Raw genomic sequence first — 18279 nt, forward strand, 5'->3', positions numbered from 1 at the left:
GGGCCGGACTGGGACAAAAATGCAGCCCTGCCACACAAATCTCACCAGCCCACAAACTATAACACTCCTCACCCCGATCAGTGAATTTTTGCTATACTTTGTCGTCCCCTCATCACTCTCTATAAGGAGTTATTTGAAGAGCCACATGTGAATGGCGCCACAGGGCGTATGATCGACCACAGCTCCATTTACATGGTGCTCTTCAAAGCTACGTTTCCTAGGATCATGGCGGTCCCAGCGGCTAGATCCACAACAAACAGAAAGTCATCCCCTATCCCCACATAATGTCCATACAGTATTATGGGCCCCATAAAATGCTCCATACAGTACTATGGGCCCCATATATTACTGCATACAGTATATTGGGCCCAAATATTACTTCATACAGTATAATGGGCCCCATATATTTCTTCATACAGTATAATGGGCCCCATATATTACTTCATACAGCATAATAGGCACCATTTATTACTTAATACAGTATAATGGGCCCCCATATATGACTTCATACAGTATAATGGGCCCAATATATTACTTCATACAGTATAATGGGCACCACATATTACTTCATACAGAATAATAGGCACCATATATTACTTCATACAGTATAATGGGCCCCATATATTACTTCATACAGCATAATGGGCACCATATATTACTTTGTACAGCATAATGGGCACAATATATTACTTCATACAGTATAATGATCCCCATATATTACTTCATACAGTATAATGATCCCCATATATTACTGTATACAGTATAATGGGCCCCAAATATTTCATACAGCATAATGGGCCCCATATATTACTTCATACAGTATAATGGGCCCCATATATTACTTCATACAGTATAATGGGCACCATATATTACTTCATACAGTATAATGGGCACCATATATTACTTCATACAGTATAATATACACCATATATTACTTCATACAGTATAATATACACCATATATTACTTCATACAGCATAATGGGCCCCATATATTACTTTGTACAGCATAATGAGCCCCATATATTACTGTATACAGTATAATGGGCCCCAAATATTTCATACAGAATAATGGGCCCCATATATTACTTCATACAGTACAATGGGCCACATATATTACTTCATTAAGTATAATGGGCCCCATATATTGCTTCATACAGTATAATGGGCCCCACATATTACTTCATACAGTATAATGGGCCCCATATATAACTTCATACAGTATAATGGGCCCCATATATTACTTCATACAGTATAATGGGCCCCATATATTACTTCATACAGCATAATGGGCCCCATATATTACTTCATACAGTATAATGGGCACCATATATTACTTCGTACAGCATAATGGGCCCTATATATTACTTCATACAGTATAATGGGCACCATATATTACTTCATACAGCATAATGGGCACCATATATTACTTCATACAGCATAATGGGCACCATATATTATTTCGTACAGTATAATGTATACCATATATTACTTCATACAGCATAATGGGCACCATATATTACTTTGTACAGCACAATGAGCCCCATATATTACTGTATACAGAATAATGGGCCCCACATATTTCATACAGCATAATGGGCCCCATATATTACTTCTTACAGTATAATGGGCCCCATATATTACTTCATACATTATAATGGGCCCCATATATTACTTCATACAGTATTATGAGCACCATATATTACAGCATACAGTATAATGGGCACCATATATTACTTCATACAGTATAATGGGCCACAAATATTATTTCATACAGCATAATGGGCCCTATATATTACTTCATACAGTATAATGGGCACCATATATTACTTCGTACAGCATAATGGGCACCATATATTACTTCGTACAGTGTAATGGGCCCCATATAATTCTTCTACCCAAACCCCCCTCTTCTGGTCTGCTCAGTGTATTCTGATCCTCCGCAGTGCTTGGCACAGGGACATCATTAACTTTACCTATATAATTGTCCACTTGGACTGATAGTAATAGTGATTTGTTTGTACCCTGTTGTCTGGCGCTGGCCCACTTTATGGGGGTGCTCAGGGCATATCATTATACACCAGTAAAAAGTATGAGAGGCTCAATGTGACCAGTGCCACCTAGTTTCCTACCCCTCTTATTCGACTGGTACTGTGGGCACACTGACTGGTACTGAGGAAAAGAAAGAAAGAACAGAGAGAGAAAGAAAGAAAGAACAGAGAGAGAAAGAAAGAGGGGAAAGAAATAAATAACAGAGAAAGAAAGAAGGAAAGAAACAGAGAGAGAAAGAAAGATTCTATAAAGATACTATAGCAGCCCGGCTCCCACTGTAGTGCCCACCTAAGCCTCCCGAGGCAGGACATATCATGATCCGCTCACATGGCCGGCATCCCCGAGTCCAAGGCGATCCTGCTGTCCGCGATGTTGGGGGAGGACACGGTGATGGATCTGAAGCATTCCCTGAAGTGCCTCCATGGTTCCGTCACATTCTCCTCCTAAAATTACCTCATTTCCAGTCAGTTTCTAGCACGTCACTTCCGGTGGAATGTCACGTGTGAATTTTAAAGTGCTCCTGTGTCCACGGGAAAAGTAAGCTCCCAGCCGGGGCAGTGGGGCAGAATATCTCTCAAAATCGGGACTGTCCCGCTGGGAGGTATGAATGCTCCCCACCATACACCTTGTACACGTATGGCTCCGCATACATCATACACACATGGTTCCGCTTTTTATGCCTCGTACACACGGCTCCGTTCTGTACACCTCGCACACACACGGCTCCACTCAGTACACAAATGGCTCCACTCCGTAAACCTTATACACATGCGGCTTTGCTCCATACACCTCGTACACACACGTGCGACTCTGCTCCATACACCTCGTACACGTGCGGCTGTGCTCCGTACAGCTCGCACATGCGCTGCTCTGCTCTGTACACCTCACACACGCGCTGCTCCGCTCCACGTACACACACGGCTCCGCTCCGTACACATCTCCGCTTCACACACCTCGTACACACGCGGCTCCGCTCCGTACACCCCGCACACTCGTGGCTCTGCTCCGTACACCTCATACACACACACACACACACACGCATCCGCTCCATGTACACACACAGCTCCACTCCGTACACATCTCTGCTCCGTACACATACACAGCTCCACACACCACGTGCAGCTCTGCTCCGTACACCTTGTACACACACACGGCTCCGCTCCGTACACCTCGTACAGATGCGGCTACGCTCCGTACTCCTCGCACACACACAGCTCCGCTCCGTACACCCCACACACACTCGCGGCTCTGCTCTGTACACCTCGTACACACACACGGCTCCGTTCCGTGTACCTCACACACCTCCCACACACGCGGCTCCTTACACCTCTTACACATGCGGCTCCACTCTGTACACCTCGTACATACGCGGCTCCGCTCCGTACACCTCTTACACAAGCGGCTCCGCTCCGTACACACGCGGCTCCACTCCATACACCTCACGCACTTGAGGCTCTGCTCCGTACACACACACGGCTCCAGTCCGTACACGTGCGGCTCTGCTCCGTACACCTCGTACACGTGCAGCTCTGCTCCGTGCACCTCCCACACACACGGCTCCGCTCCGTACACCTCGTACAGATGCGGCTACGCTCCGTACACCCCACACACACTCGCGGCTCTGCTCTGTACACCTCGTACACACACACGGCTCCGTTCCGTGTTCCTCACACACCTCCCACACACGCGGCTCCTTACACACGCGGCTCCACTCTGTACACCTCGTACATACGCGGCTCCGCTCCGTACACCTCTTACACACGCGGCTCCGCTCCATACACATCGTACACACGCGGCTCCACTCCATACACCTCACGCACTTGAGGCTCTGCTCCGTACACACACGGCTCCAGTCCGTACACCTCTGCTCCGTGCACCTCCCACACACGCGGCTCCGTTCCGTACACCTCGGTCCTCGTACACACGCGGCTCTGCTCCTTACACCTCGCACACACACGGCTCCGCTCCATACACCTCACACACACACGGCTCCGCTCCGTACACCTCGCACACACATGGCTCCGCTCCGTACACCTCGTACACACACACATGGTTCCACTCCGTGTACACACACAGCTCCACTCCGTACACATCTCTGCTCCGTACACCTCGTACATGTGCAGCTCTGCTCCGTACACCTCACACACTCGTGGCTCTGGTACATCCACCCTGTAAACCCCCCCTGACCCCACAAATAAAGTTCCCTCATCCAGGATGATGACAGCCAGCACAGACAGCAGAGTCCTGCATAAAACAAGGGCTGATGCACACAGGACCTGTGATGAGGTCATAGGAGGGGAGGAGTCAGGGGTCACATGATATCCGGAGTGAAGACGCTACAGATGAGGAGAGTAGCGACTACAGGACCTTTGATGATGTCACTGGAGGGGAGGAGTCAGGGGTCACATGATCAGGGGGCCCTGACTCCTTCCCTTCTGTGATCTCATCAATTACAGCCTCTTGCACCAGCGTGCAGAGGCTAAATTGATAATGTGTGCAAAATGTAAAGCGCTGCGGAATATGTTAGCGCTATATAAAAAATAAAAAGAAAAAGAAGATAAATTGTAGGTGCTGCGGGTAAAGGAGCGCATAATGCCGCCCCCTGCTGCCTGCCGCTTCAGCACCTGGCTCAACTTGCCTCATTATAGCTGCGGCCCTGGGTGTTCGGTGATCTGACTCCCATACCAGGCTGATGCTACAGTATTTGGCGGTGCGAGGGCTCCGCCAACATTTTGTGAAAGGCCGGAGCCCCCGCACTTCTATTGCTGCAATGTGGTGGTCTCCGGGAAAATGGCCGACAGAGGCGGCGCATGTGCAGATTGAGATCTCGTCAATGAGATCTCGTCCCGAGTTCTCTCTCAGGAGACAAGATCTCGGTGCCAAGATCTTAATCTGTGCATGCGCCACCTCCGGCAGCCATTTTCCCGTATGCCACCACATTGCAGCAATCGATGTGCGAGGGCGCCAGACTTTCACAAGAAGCTGGCAACGCCCCAGCACCAGTCTGGGATGGGAGTCAGATCATCACCGGACCACCGAACACCTCCTTTGACCCCGCTCCACCAGCACTGCCGATTCCCCCCAACAACCCCCCCCCCCCGATAAGCTGAATTCAGACAGTAAGACGAACCCCCCCCATTTGGTGCATTAATATTTTTTCCCCATTATCCTTCGGAAAATTTGGGGTGCATCTTATGGTCCGATAGTCTGAAAAATATGGTAACTGACAATAGTATTAATATAAAATATGTTCATAAGAGCTACAGTACAGATCAAAGTGAGTATTGACTGTAGCATCAGACTACACAGTGTTTGTAGTCTGTTACCATGGAGACACATAGGCAAGCGTAGGAGCTATAGGCATAGACTGATTTTGGAATCAAGCACAGAAATTATTTATGAAAGTGAACATTGCCTTCAAATGTAAGTTGATGACGATTAAATATTTTGTTAATTGTGGGATTAAAACGTCTAGACAGCCAAGAGACAGAGCATTGTTGTGTGGTTATGCTACTTGACTACCTTACACATAAAAGGTTAAATTGTGCACCCTATATAATTATATTAGTGGTCAAAAAAAAAAAATAAATCTATTTTCTAATATAATTCTATTTACAACTCGCAGGAAAGGCATTTAGGTATCTGGTGGGAACAGGATGTTATACTTACATAAAAGATGGCAATACACATTAGTTAGCCTCAACCTACTTCTAAGTGTTGAACAACCAATCGTCTGGTTAAGCATTTCACTGATTACACCATACACATTGTAGTCCATACTGGCTCAGTGGATAGCTCTGCAGCCTTGCAGTGCAGGGGTCCTGGGTTCAAATCCCACCAAGGACAACATCTGCAAGGAGTTTGTATATTCTCCCCGTGTTTGCGTGGGTTTCCTCCGGGTACTCCGGTTTCCTCTCACATTCCAAAGACATATTGATAGGGAATTTAGATTGTGAGCCCCACCGGTGACAGTGATGATAATGTTTGCAAACTGTAAAGCGCTGAGGAAAATGTTAACGTTATATAAAAATAAAGATTATTATATTGGCCATATTCATACACAAACTGTTGGCTGAGCCTTCATATGCTTTTAATGAGACGAGGGGAGAAAGCTGCTGCCAGACACCAACTTACTGGAGAACAATATGAACAAGTGTTTAAATTTACACTGGTTGATTTTTCGCTCAACCCAATACCATCTGTCAGTGGAAAATCAGGAGGCCTAATGAGTATGGGAAGCCTTAATACTGGGTCAACCTGCCCATACATGTTCAAGGACACCAGCTGAACAATGAAGAATATTTATGGAAATGTCCCTACAAGTCCATTTACACAGACCAACCAGCGGCACAAGGCGTTCAACAAAAATATGAGGAATCTTTGGAAAAAATATTTTAAGCAATGCAATTTCTAAAGTGTTGCAGTAAAACCCAATAAAGCTCACCTTTCCCTTTTGATTTAGTGGTTCAATTGTTAGAGAATCTGGCCCAATATCCACAATGTTACCCAACTGAAAGCCATCAGTTGGGTGAGGAGCCCAGACTGGCTTCCCGTCCTCCATGGTGCTCTTCCACTGCTCTCAGTTTACTAAATTAAAAAGAAAAACAAGACACCCATTATAATCATTATTCATATCAACGATAATGTATTAAAAGGTGGGCTTATATGGAAATATCCATTTAGTCACTCATTTGGTATTATTTATAGGGTAAGATACTGACATTTGTTGTTCATACATGTGACTAAATACAATAGGTTAAGCAGTATATCAGACATCAAGATAGCCAGAAGCAGGGCTGTGGAGTCGGTAAGCCAAACCTCCGACTCAGACGCCGCAATTTCCATCACACCGACTCAGACTCCACCAAAATGGGCTCAGACTCCGACTCAGACGCCACATCTCTGGCCAGAAGACAATGTACTATGCTGGCCAACAGTAAGCATCTGCTGATTCAAGTGTTCCTTCCATTACATTTTAAAAGGGGTTTTCCCATCTTAGAACACGATGGCTTTTCTCTACAAGATGGCTTGTACATGCCATCACTTTACGATCAATAGGGATCGGACCTCTGGCTCTCCTGGCCAACTAGCTGTAAGGCTATGTGCACAGTATGCAGAAAATTTCTGCATGAAAACAGGACTCCTTTCCAGAAAACGCGCGTTTTTTTCTGCGCGTTTTTTTGCACAAAAAAAGTGCGTTTAAGTGTTTTTTCCGCGCGTCCCCAGACACACAGAAAATAGCCAGAAATGCGGCGCATGCTGCGGTTTTTTCCGCGATGCGTTCTTTTCGCGGAAAAAAAACGCATCAATATGCACATAAATTGCAGAATTCATTAAAATGAATGGGAAGCTGTTTTTAAGCGTTTTATTTGGTAAAAATGAGAAAAAAACGCACCGTGTGAACACAGCCTAAGGGAAATTGCACTTGAATGGGTCAGTGTTGCATCCCAGTTATGCAGAAGATTGGTGGAGATCCAGAGGTCAGAACACCACCGATCATAAGCAACATGCCATTTTTGGAAAAGTGTTGAGAAAACCTTTTGAGGGTTTCAATACGTATAAGGTATAATACCATATATATATATATATATAACCATAAAATACATTAGGTGGATGTTCCATTAAATTAAAAAAAAAAAAAAAAATTATATGGAAGATATCGTCTCCACTTACAACACACATTAATTACAAGGTGTCTAGCTGGGCACCTCCAGCAGGCAATGATCACATGCCACCACACCTTACTACACCTCCCTTTCTTTTATGACTATGTTCAAGCACCAATAAGGTGCCTTTATTAAAGGCAATGACAAGCTTTAGACATTATCAATGCTCATGGCTGCCAGTTCTTTCTACTGTATACTATGTCCCTGCTTTCTTCACCATAAAAGCAATGTGTATGGATGCCTTTGTCAGAAGAATACTGGAGTAAAGCAGCAAAGCCAAGCGACAAACTTGGGTGAGAACCAAAAACATAACCCTCACATACTATGCGAAAGGACAACAGGTTATGATTAGGCGTTTCCACAGTGTTATTAGTCGTCATTTATTACGGCTGCACCGTACTGTAAGCGTGCAATAAAGGCACCCTGAGTCATACACTCAAAACGGAGAACGCGTCCTGGATAAGCAATAAGCCATCAGCAAAATATATATTATCCATGATGACGGTCTACATCACATTGCATGGTCACATTTCACAAGCACTGCGGCTGAAGCTAGCTGCAATTTAGCAAATTCGTGATGAATGAATTGCAAAAAATGGACATTATGAACGTTTGTAATATCTAAAAAGAATTCAATACCACACAAAAATTGTTTTTCACCTTGATTGATGATGCTGTATGTCTGAGGCAGTTGTCCTGTGGAAATCTGGAGCCAATCAAATACCTCCCTGATGGTACTGCATGATGGATGAAGTATGTGCCTAGGCTTCCCAGCATTGAAGACCCCATTATTCCTGACTAACCCCCAACTCCATGTGCTGAAATGCAGCCCCAAACTTGCAGACACTCATTGTTGTACTGCTCTCCATCCCTTCGGAATACAAATAGTCTTCTGTTACCATCACATATTTAAAATTTTAACTCATCAGTATGGAGAGCTTGGTGACATTTTTCTGCACTCCAATTTCTACGTATTCATGCATAGTTGAGTCGCTTTGCCTTCGTTCCATGTTGAAGGTATGGCTTTTTGGCTGCAATTGTTCACTTCTGGACAGACTTCTACGAACAAATGGGTGTAGTTGGGTCCCACTAGTTTCTGTCAGTTGTGAGCTGATGGCACTGCTGGATATGTTCCAATTTCAAAGGGAAGAAAGAATAATGTGTCTTCTGCTCTAAGTTTCTTTGGCCGACCACTGTGTCTACAGCCCCCAATGATGCTCAATTCTTAATGCCTCTTCAAAAGAGCTAGAATGGAATCCTGAAACTCCAGGCTGCTTTAAAAGTTTTGCTTGGGGCAAATCCTTCTGATGCAGCATAACTACCTTGTTTCTTTTTGCTGTGCTCAGTCAACCTGTGACATGAAAGAAGAAATCATCTGAACATCAAGTCTGTGGTGTGGGATTTCATGAAGAGTAAAAGGATTTGAGCAATTCTACAGCCACACAATATAAGTGGCTAGTTCTCCAAGATGTTTGGAAGCAGCACCCTGCAGAGTTCCTTCAAAAACAGTGTGAACATGTACCTAGTTGAATTGATACAGTTTTCACAGAATAGGTTGGTCACACCAAACTTTGATTTGATTTAGATATCTCTTTTGTTCAATCACGTGGCATTTTGTTAATTAATTTTAAAAAAAAAAAACTGTTAAGACCTTAATTTTTGAAGGCCTTCTTTGCAGCATTTTCCTCCACACTCCACACTATAGCACAGTGCAGTGCACTAATGAAGGAATGTTACTGTACGAATTGGAGAGTGTTGCATGAGCGTACCAACTGAACAAGCCAAAAGACTTACCAACACACCCTTTTAGCATAATTGGAGCAGGCTTATTTTTGATATTAATTACCAAATTTTGCAAAATGTAAACACAACTGAAATACAAAAGACTTGGCACAATTTTTCAATAGATCATCTGTTCTGCAAGAGATAATATAGTTGCTAAGCTCAGTATAACTCTAGAATGTCCACTATCCAGGGTGCTGCCACATATTACAAGCCATGCAAAAGGTGAAAACATTGGTCATAGTGGTTTTAGGTCAGTAACAGTTAATATTTATAAGAGTGTTGAGTAAAACTCAGAGATGTATATTTACCATAAGGATTTATAAGGAAGTCAGTGGGTGCATCGGCAGGGATGTGACCTGGATGATGCACTATCAAGAATCTGAGACACCACACTATTATTCTTTAAAATGTACATGTAGTTTCACGTAACTTTCAGAATTAGCTGTGTGAACAAGATTACACACAGCTCTTCTTTCTCTGTAGCAGATAAAAAAAAGTTATTGTATGTAACACATTATACAATTGTACTAAGCTGGGTGGCAGTGAATCCAGCACTGGGGTAAAGAAAAACAGTTGCAGCCCAACCTGATTATGTTTGACTGTCTCTCACTATGCTAAATGTTCCTTTCCCCTACTCTGTACCAGGCTTTTGCTTCCCCAACAGAGAGCAGCATAATTTTGGTGTAGAGACCCCGATTCCAGCAATGCATCACTTACTTTCTTGCATACTACATTTGTTATTAAAACCAGTTTTATTTGCTGCAAATCTAGCATCTCTATGCATGCTGAGCTCTGTATAACCCCCACTAACACCACTGATTGACAGCTTCCTATATACACTGTGCAAGGGCAGAAAGCTGCTAATGAGCGATGGTGGGTAAAGGGGTTATACCGAGCTCATGAATACTGGGGACTACTTGGCAGCAGGTTTACTAGTCCTCTAGTGGTAATCTCCTGCTGATAAAAGTAATTTAACTTAAACTACGGCCCAGTAAGTTGACACATCGCTGGAATCAGGGTCTCTGTCTCTACATTATGCTGCTCTCAGATTAGGTGGCAAAAACCTGGCAAAATACTTGGAGACCATCTTGCTTTGACGAAGATGTATTTGAAGGGAAATAACTATTCAAAATGGATTCTCCACAGATGTTGAATAACAGGTCTTCTTCACACTTACAAGGATTTGGATGAAGATATTCTGGTGCTGGTAAAGTACAAACAACCACTGCTACACAATCATAGGAAACTTGGCAGCTTATATTCTCTTTGGATGCACTCCAGAGGTCTCCTGAGCTTCGCCACTAATAAGAATATCCACATGGGCTAGCCACTCAACCATAGTTCAGAGCTTGCCAGCACTACTGGCTGATCCACACTAATGGTGCATGTGCTGCAGAAAAATATACTTAATACCAACTGGAACCCTCTCTCTTAATGAACTTTCTAGATCACATATGTCAAACTCTGGCCAGTGATGCGAGTATATTTGTTCCTTATCACTGGCACCGGCCCCACCCCTCACCCGGCATCTCACATCCTGAATGCCGAAACAGTGGAAAGCAATGATGGAGGGAGGAGTGTCAACGGATTCTCCCTCTCCCATCATTCTCCCTCTGTGCCTGACTTCTCAGTGCAGCGCGCCTGCTGTGCCAAGATGTGCAGAAGGTTAGAAGACACCATGAAGAGGCTGGAGGAGAGGGTGAACTGGTAAAAGTGAATATTTAATTTTTTAATGTGGGGCCCATTATACTGTTTGGAGCCATTTTTGTGGCCAATATACTGTATGGAGCACTATGTGGGGCCATTATACTGTATAGAGCACTATGTAGGGCCATTATACTGTATGGGGCACTATGTGGGGCCATTATACTGTATAGAGCACTATGTAGGGCCATTATACTGTATGGGGCACTATGTGGAGCTATTAAACTGTATAGAACACTATGTAAGGCCATTATACTGTATAAAGCACTATGTGGGGCCAGCTAACTGTATGGAGCACTTTGTGTGGCCATTATACTGCATGAGGACTAGGTTTATCATATGGAGCACTATGTGGGACCGTTATACTATATGGAGCACTTTGTGTGTCCATTAAACTGTATTGAAGGCAATGCAGGGCCCGGTTATACTGTATGGAGCATTATATAGGGCTATTAAACTGTATAGAGCACTAGGTAAGGCCATTATATTGTATAAAGCATTATGTGGGCCCATCTAACTGTATGGAGCACTTTGTGTGGCCATTATACTGCATGAGGACTATGTGGGGCAATTTTACTGTACGGAGCACTGTATGGGGCCATTTTACCCCATATGGAGCACTATGTGGGACCGTTATACTGTATGGAGCACTTTTTGTGTCCATTAATCTGTACTGAAGGCAATGCAGGGCCCCGTTATACTGTATGGAGGACTATTTGGGGATCATTATACGGTATGGAGCACTTTATGTGGCCAATATACTGTATGGAGGGCTGTGTGGGTATTACAGTTGAGGAATCATACTGTGTGGGGTCACCATACTTTGTCAGAAGTGAGTTGATGGAAGAAGGGGGGTACAGAAGAGCAGCAAGGTGGCTCAGTGGATAGCACTGCAGCCTTGCAGCGCTGGAGTCTTGGGTTCGATTCCCACCAAGGACAACATCTGCAAGGAGTTTGTATGTTCTCCCCGTGTTTGCATGGGTTTCCTCCGGGTACTCCGGTTTCCTCCCACATTCCAAAGACATACTGATAGGGAATTTAGATTGTGAGCCCCATCGGGGACAGGGATGATAATGTGTGCAAACTGTAAAGCGCTGTGGAATATGTTAGCGCTATATAAAAATAAAGATTATTATTATAACAAGGGTCATCATGCCATGCGTGTTGCGGGTACTGTGGGAGTATCTTACTGTGTTTCGGAGCATTTTTGTGGGCATTATATTATATTATCTGTATTATTCAAGTTTTTTGCATATTTATAACACACTGAAATTAGGCTATTGGGCATATGCTTTTAACTGCTCTTACACAACATATAATATTATTACAATATTTTATCTAAGATCTACTAATTAAAATGTACTTTGTTCTTGGGACAACTCCCTTTAAGTTTGTTTCCATATGAAAAGGTTCATCGTTATATTTTATGATAAGAAAAAACTCCGACAACTGTAGACATCTCTTAAATAAATATCAAGGTTGGCCGGTGACTCTGTCCTAGCTTTTAATTTTGGCCCTCTGTGTATTTGAGTTTGACATCCCGGGTCTAGATCAAGAAAACTTGTAGATTTAATAAGTAAAAGTTGACATTGAATAGGCCCAATAACAGTGTAGCCACACCTCATGTACTAGAACTCCGCCAAATGCATACTGGTCAGAGATGGGTTGTCCAACATGTCCCTAGAACATTCACCTACACTCACAGATTACCACTGCTTAAAGAAACAGCGGGTAAGAATTAAACATTACCTCAACTAGGTCATAAAGTTTTAACGATGTTACACACAGAGGGATAACGAGTAAAACGATACTGTATGTACTGTATGTGTCATGGTCCATCAGAAGCTAATGGCTTTACTTTTCTAGGATAACAACTCCACAATATGGTGCTATTCAAAAACCATACCAAGGGTATACAGCCCACAACTGTAAAAACCATACCAAGGTATACAGCCCACACCTGTATAGTAGAGAGCTACAGAGTCTCAAACTCTCCACACAGCCTTCATGTACATCAGCCTTTCCAAAACCCTGTCCTCAAAGCCCCAACACTTCATGTTTTCAGGAATTCCTTAGTGTTACACAGGTTAGAGAACTTGCGGCAGTTTCTGATGACTTCATTATACTTCCATCAACTGTACAATACTAAGGAAATCCTGAAAACATAACGTGTTGGGCCTCTGAGGACTGAAGTTTGGGAAACACGGATATACAGTAAGTTTGCCCACTAACAAAGACATGAACAGTCTACAATTTAAAGGGTATGTTAATTTTAACATTGAGAAATAGAATAAAAAGTAAAATCCAGAAAATAATATTGAATAAATTATATAAATTTATTTGCATTTTGCAGTGAGAAATAAGTATTTGATCCCTCTGGCAAACAAGACTTAATACTTGGTGGCAAAACCATTGTTGGCAAGCACAGCAGTCAAATGTTTTTTTCCAGTTGATGATGAGTTTTGCGCACATGTCAGGAGGAATTTTGGTCCACTCCTTGTCAGGGTCAGGCGTGGCTGGACACAGCGCCTCCAGCAGGGCGGATTTAGATGACACGCGTGACCCTGGATACACCGCCTCCAGTTGGGCGAATTTAAATAATAAAACGTGCAGCTGGATACGCCGCCTCCAAAAGGCGAATTTTGGAAATACACGTATGTCTGGAAACCCCGCCTCCAGTAAGGCAAATTTAAACAATAAAAGGGAAAACCTGGGTAACAATAACAAAGGTGGCCCTGCGATAGGGAACGGGGAAGTGGAGACCTCCTGCACTCCCCTGCGTTAGTGTCTCTACACTCCTAATGTTCCCTAGGCCGGTTCCGCACCGGGCACCGATCAGGAACCTATAAACCCTGACTCGCCCTGCACCTAAACCCTCACTAGTGAAGTGGACGGTGCGGAAACTAATCCCACCACTGCACTAAAACACACATAAGGAAAAGAGACAAAACAGGGAAACACCACTTAGCTTTGCTCTGTTGCTTACGCTCCCAGCAACAGAGCCCACCACCTGCGTGCATCTTTTCCTCCGACCGGATCCAACACCATAGTGCAGCCTTGGAGCAAACAGAGTCTACCACTTGCCTGCAGCTGTCCAGAAACAGAATCCAGCATAAGAGTCCAGCTTTCCTGCAACCGAGTCCAGCATCGTGAGTGCAGCTCTACACCATAGCTGCCACTCCACCAAGCCATGCATGAACTCCTTGCTGACACCATAGCTGCAAATCACCAACAGTGATTACCACACCTGACACTCTTTTATAGAGCAATAACACCTGTTTTATAATTACGTGCACACACACCTTATAGTGATCCCCGTGCAATTACACTAACCACCACCGGGGGGAAACCCAGAAGTGAAAACACCAGTGCAAGACCATGCTGGCCACCGGGGCAAAAGTATCTCTAAGCACAGAAAACATCAAGTGCAATGACACTTGTGGCCACTGGGGCAAAACCAAACCTGAGCAAAACAGCTCAAGGAAAAAAAGGTTACTTGTGCATTTTCTCTGTCATATCCAAACTGGATCATGACACTCCTCTTTGCAGATCATCTCTAAATCATTAAGATTTTGAGGCTGTCGCTTGGCAACTCGGAGCTTCAACTCCCAAAGTTTTCTATGGGATTAAGGTCTGGAGACTGGCCAGGCCACTCCATGCCCTTAATGTGCTTCTTTTTGAGCCACTCCTTTGTTGCCTTGGCTGTATGTTTTGGGTCATTGCCTTGCTGGAAGACACAGCCACAACCCGTTTTTAATGTCCTGGCCGAAGAAAGGAGGTTGTCACTCAGGATTTTAAGGTATACGGCTCTATCCATTCTCCCTATGATGCGGTGAAGTAATCCTGTGCCCTTAGCAGAGAAACACCTCAAAAACATAATGTTGTCAACCTCCATGCTTGACAGTGGGGACGGTATTCTTTGGGTCATAGGCAGCATTTCTCTTCCTCCAAACACGGCGAGTTAATGCCAAAGAACTAAATTTTTATATCATCTGACCAGAACACCTTCTCACAATCACTCACAGAATCATCCAGGTGTTCATTGGCAAAGATCATTAACAAGCTTGCCCAAAGGCTGATCTTTCATCTTCATCATGATCAAGGATCTCCTACGAGGTGAAATTTTGCATGGTGCCCCAGATCGATGTCGATTGACAGTCATTTTGTATTTCTTCCATTTTCTTACTATTGCACCAACAGTTGTTTCTTTCTCACCCACCGTCTTACTTATGGTTTTGTAGCCTATTCCAGCTTTGTGCAGGTCTAGGATCTTGTCACTTATATCCTTATAAAGCTCTTTGGTCTTGCCCATGTTGTATAGGTTAGAGTCTGACTGAGTCTGTGGACAGGAGTCTAAGATCACAAAGCTAAAGACATATCAGCAGCCCCTCCTACGCAAGACAGCTGTCTTTAATGCAGGTAACAAGTTGATTAGGAGCGTCTAACTGGTCTGTAGGAGCCAGAACGCTTAATGGTTGGTAGGAGATCAAATACTTATTTCTCACTACAAAATGCAAATAAATGTATATCATTTATACACTGTGATTTTCTGGATTTTATTTTTGATATTCTTTCTCTCAAAGTTATAATTAACCTACCCTTAAAACTATAGACTGCTCATGTCATTGTTAGCTGGCAAACTTACAAAATCAGCAAGGGATCAAATACTTATTTCCTCCACTGTACATGGATCTTAGGGGTAGGGTCCAAAGAGCTGGACTCCACAACAATATGAAAACCAGAGAACCACATGACTAAATGCAATCAATGTAAACATTCCCCAAATATCCATTTCAAGGAACGTTTCTGGAAGCTAGAGACAAATGGATGACTACATGGAGGAGGATCAGACTACACGTGGAACTGTGGGAACAAACAGGTCTACACTGGGTATGTAGATACATAATTTCTGAAGACTATTTCAAATTTTTCATTTTCTTATTCAATTGGTATTGAAACAAAACTCACTTTGTGAAAAAATCCAAGTAGTGGAATAATATGCATATAAAATAACTTGTAATCTCAGTGGAGTAGAAACAGATGAGATTATCCAAGTCATATGCAACATTAAACACCTAACGCCGCTCACACGAAATCTGCATTGATTGGAATCCACAAAAAAAAACTGAGTGTTCGCCGTTTATTCAAGATGATATTAGAAACTGAAGAAAACATAAATCAGGAATAATAACCATTGCTCTTACGCTCCCAAACACATCATATGGCTATAGGCCGTATGAGGATTCAGTAGGCCGCCATCTCCACCAACTCTCTCATACACAGGAGTGCTCGTTTGGCCGAGTTCTCCTGAGTTTTCTATTACACCGTTGTCATGTTGGTCGGCGGCTTATCTCCAGGAGAACAAGGAGATTGGAGATCTATGATTGGACATGCCTAATCGGCACTTCCCCAGACCATCAGTTGACTGGAGCCCCATGCACATTAGTTTCTCAGCCGAACCTGTTGATATCGGCAGGCGTATGGGGTCTAGTACATATCTCTAATGAGGCTTGAAGAAGACCTGTCACCAGATCAAAACTGACCAGTTTTTGCTCTTAATTTATTCTAACTGCTCCCCCGAGTAATCAAAATTTTATCTAAGATTTGCTATACACTTCCAGTGACATGCATATAGTTAGTGCTAATTATTATAGCCTTTACCAAAGGGGCGTTGCTCAAGGATTCTTTAAGGTGTCTTTAGACTGCGCTGCATTATTAGCTAATTAGCCCGTGCGTGAGCAATTCTCACTTGTAAAGACCATAAAAATTAGCACCATGTAAAAAAAAAGGTCTACTGTCTGGAACTGAATGATTATTACTGAACTTTTAGTTTTTCTCTGTGGTTATTTTTATGCATTTTCACCTTTATTTGATACACTTTCAGCGCAGAGTTGAAGTGGGTTTTTTTCTTAGTACAGAAAAGCTTTGTTTCTGCACTTAAAACTACAACTCTAGCTTTTTATATGCAGTTTTTAAGTTTTCCATAGAAGCCTATAGGGAAAAAGATGCACCAAAAAAAAGAAAAAAAACAAAACAATTTGCAGTGTATTATAGACGCACCGTGGGCATTAGTTTTCATGAGCTCACATCCACTTTGGTTGGACACTTAAAAGCCACAGATTTTAGGCACACAAAAAAGGTAGCGGAAAAGACGCAGCATTTACGTCATGGCCTAAAAGTAACTTTTCTGTTCAGAAAAGGCTCAGTGGTTATACATGGTGCATAAAACCATTTTTTTTGGTCCGCAAGATGCACAAACTACACCTAGGTTTATTTCTACAAAAGTAACGTGACCAAGTCACAAGTTAAAAATTAAATCTCTGAGATTTACTGACGACTCAGCAGAAGAAGACCCGGTCTAAGCCCTAATCTGTAACATATGCCACTTATTCAAATCATTTACCCGAAACTCCACGCGTAATCCTTTCCTACTAAATCCCACAATATTATGTCTCGTCTTATTAACCAGATTGGAAATATTGACATTAACACTGTGAGTAAAAAAATTACCTTCCTTTTAGGGCAGAGAAAAATTTCCTTATAAATCCAACTTTAATAATTGTCTAGAAAAAAAAAAAAATACACTGCACACACACGAAAACACATCTGTGCAACTTACTTTCTCAGTATGGCAGATTCACACTGGAGTATGTAGCTCCATTTTTATGTTCAAGGAATAGAAACATGGGAATCCCACAATAAAAAAGGATAAATTGTGCTTTTTCTACAGGTACAAAGGTATGGAACGTAAAATAGAGCCCCCTAGAAGAATATATGACCCAACTGTGAAGCTAACCTACTTTGCCCTGATATGTAAAAGGGTTGTCCAGCCTTAGGCTACGAGTCTGCCGTCACGTACATTGCGCGATATGAGGGTCCTCTGGTACTGGGAGCGAGCAGTCACGTGACCGCAAAAATGCGATTTGCATATTTCTGGCCACATTCCGACAAGACAAATACACTGGCATTGAGTGAGACTGTGCCCATCACATAATGCACGTCCACACAATGTACATGCGGCTACGTGCCCAGAGTGGAAGAATCTACACAGAGTGCAATGTCAGAATTCACAAG

General features: G+C 43.2%; 1 protein-coding gene across 9 annotated transcripts in view; it reads right to left on the reverse strand.

Annotated features, from left to right (window-relative positions):
- Positions 1-18279, reverse strand: part of MYO6 (myosin VI) — a 362182-nt gene that overhangs the window by 281154 nt on the left and 62749 nt on the right. For all 9 annotated transcript variants that reach the window (XR_012231028.1, XM_073569300.1, XM_073569297.1 and 6 more), the window contains exon 2: positions 6495-6637. Coding sequence is in view for 8 of the 9 variants with exons in the window: in XM_073569300.1 (XP_073425401.1) it covers positions 6495-6611 (117 nt within the window). In the remaining variant the exon portion in view is untranslated. The remainder of the gene's footprint in view (positions 1-6494; positions 6638-18279) is intronic.

The sequence above is a fragment of the Dendrobates tinctorius genome, unplaced genomic scaffold (genome assembly GCF_039654945.1).
Source record: "Dendrobates tinctorius isolate UK_male_01 unplaced genomic scaffold, ASM3965494v1 ptg000024l, whole genome shotgun sequence".
Lineage (NCBI taxonomy): Eukaryota > Metazoa > Chordata > Amphibia > Anura > Dendrobatidae > Dendrobates > Dendrobates tinctorius.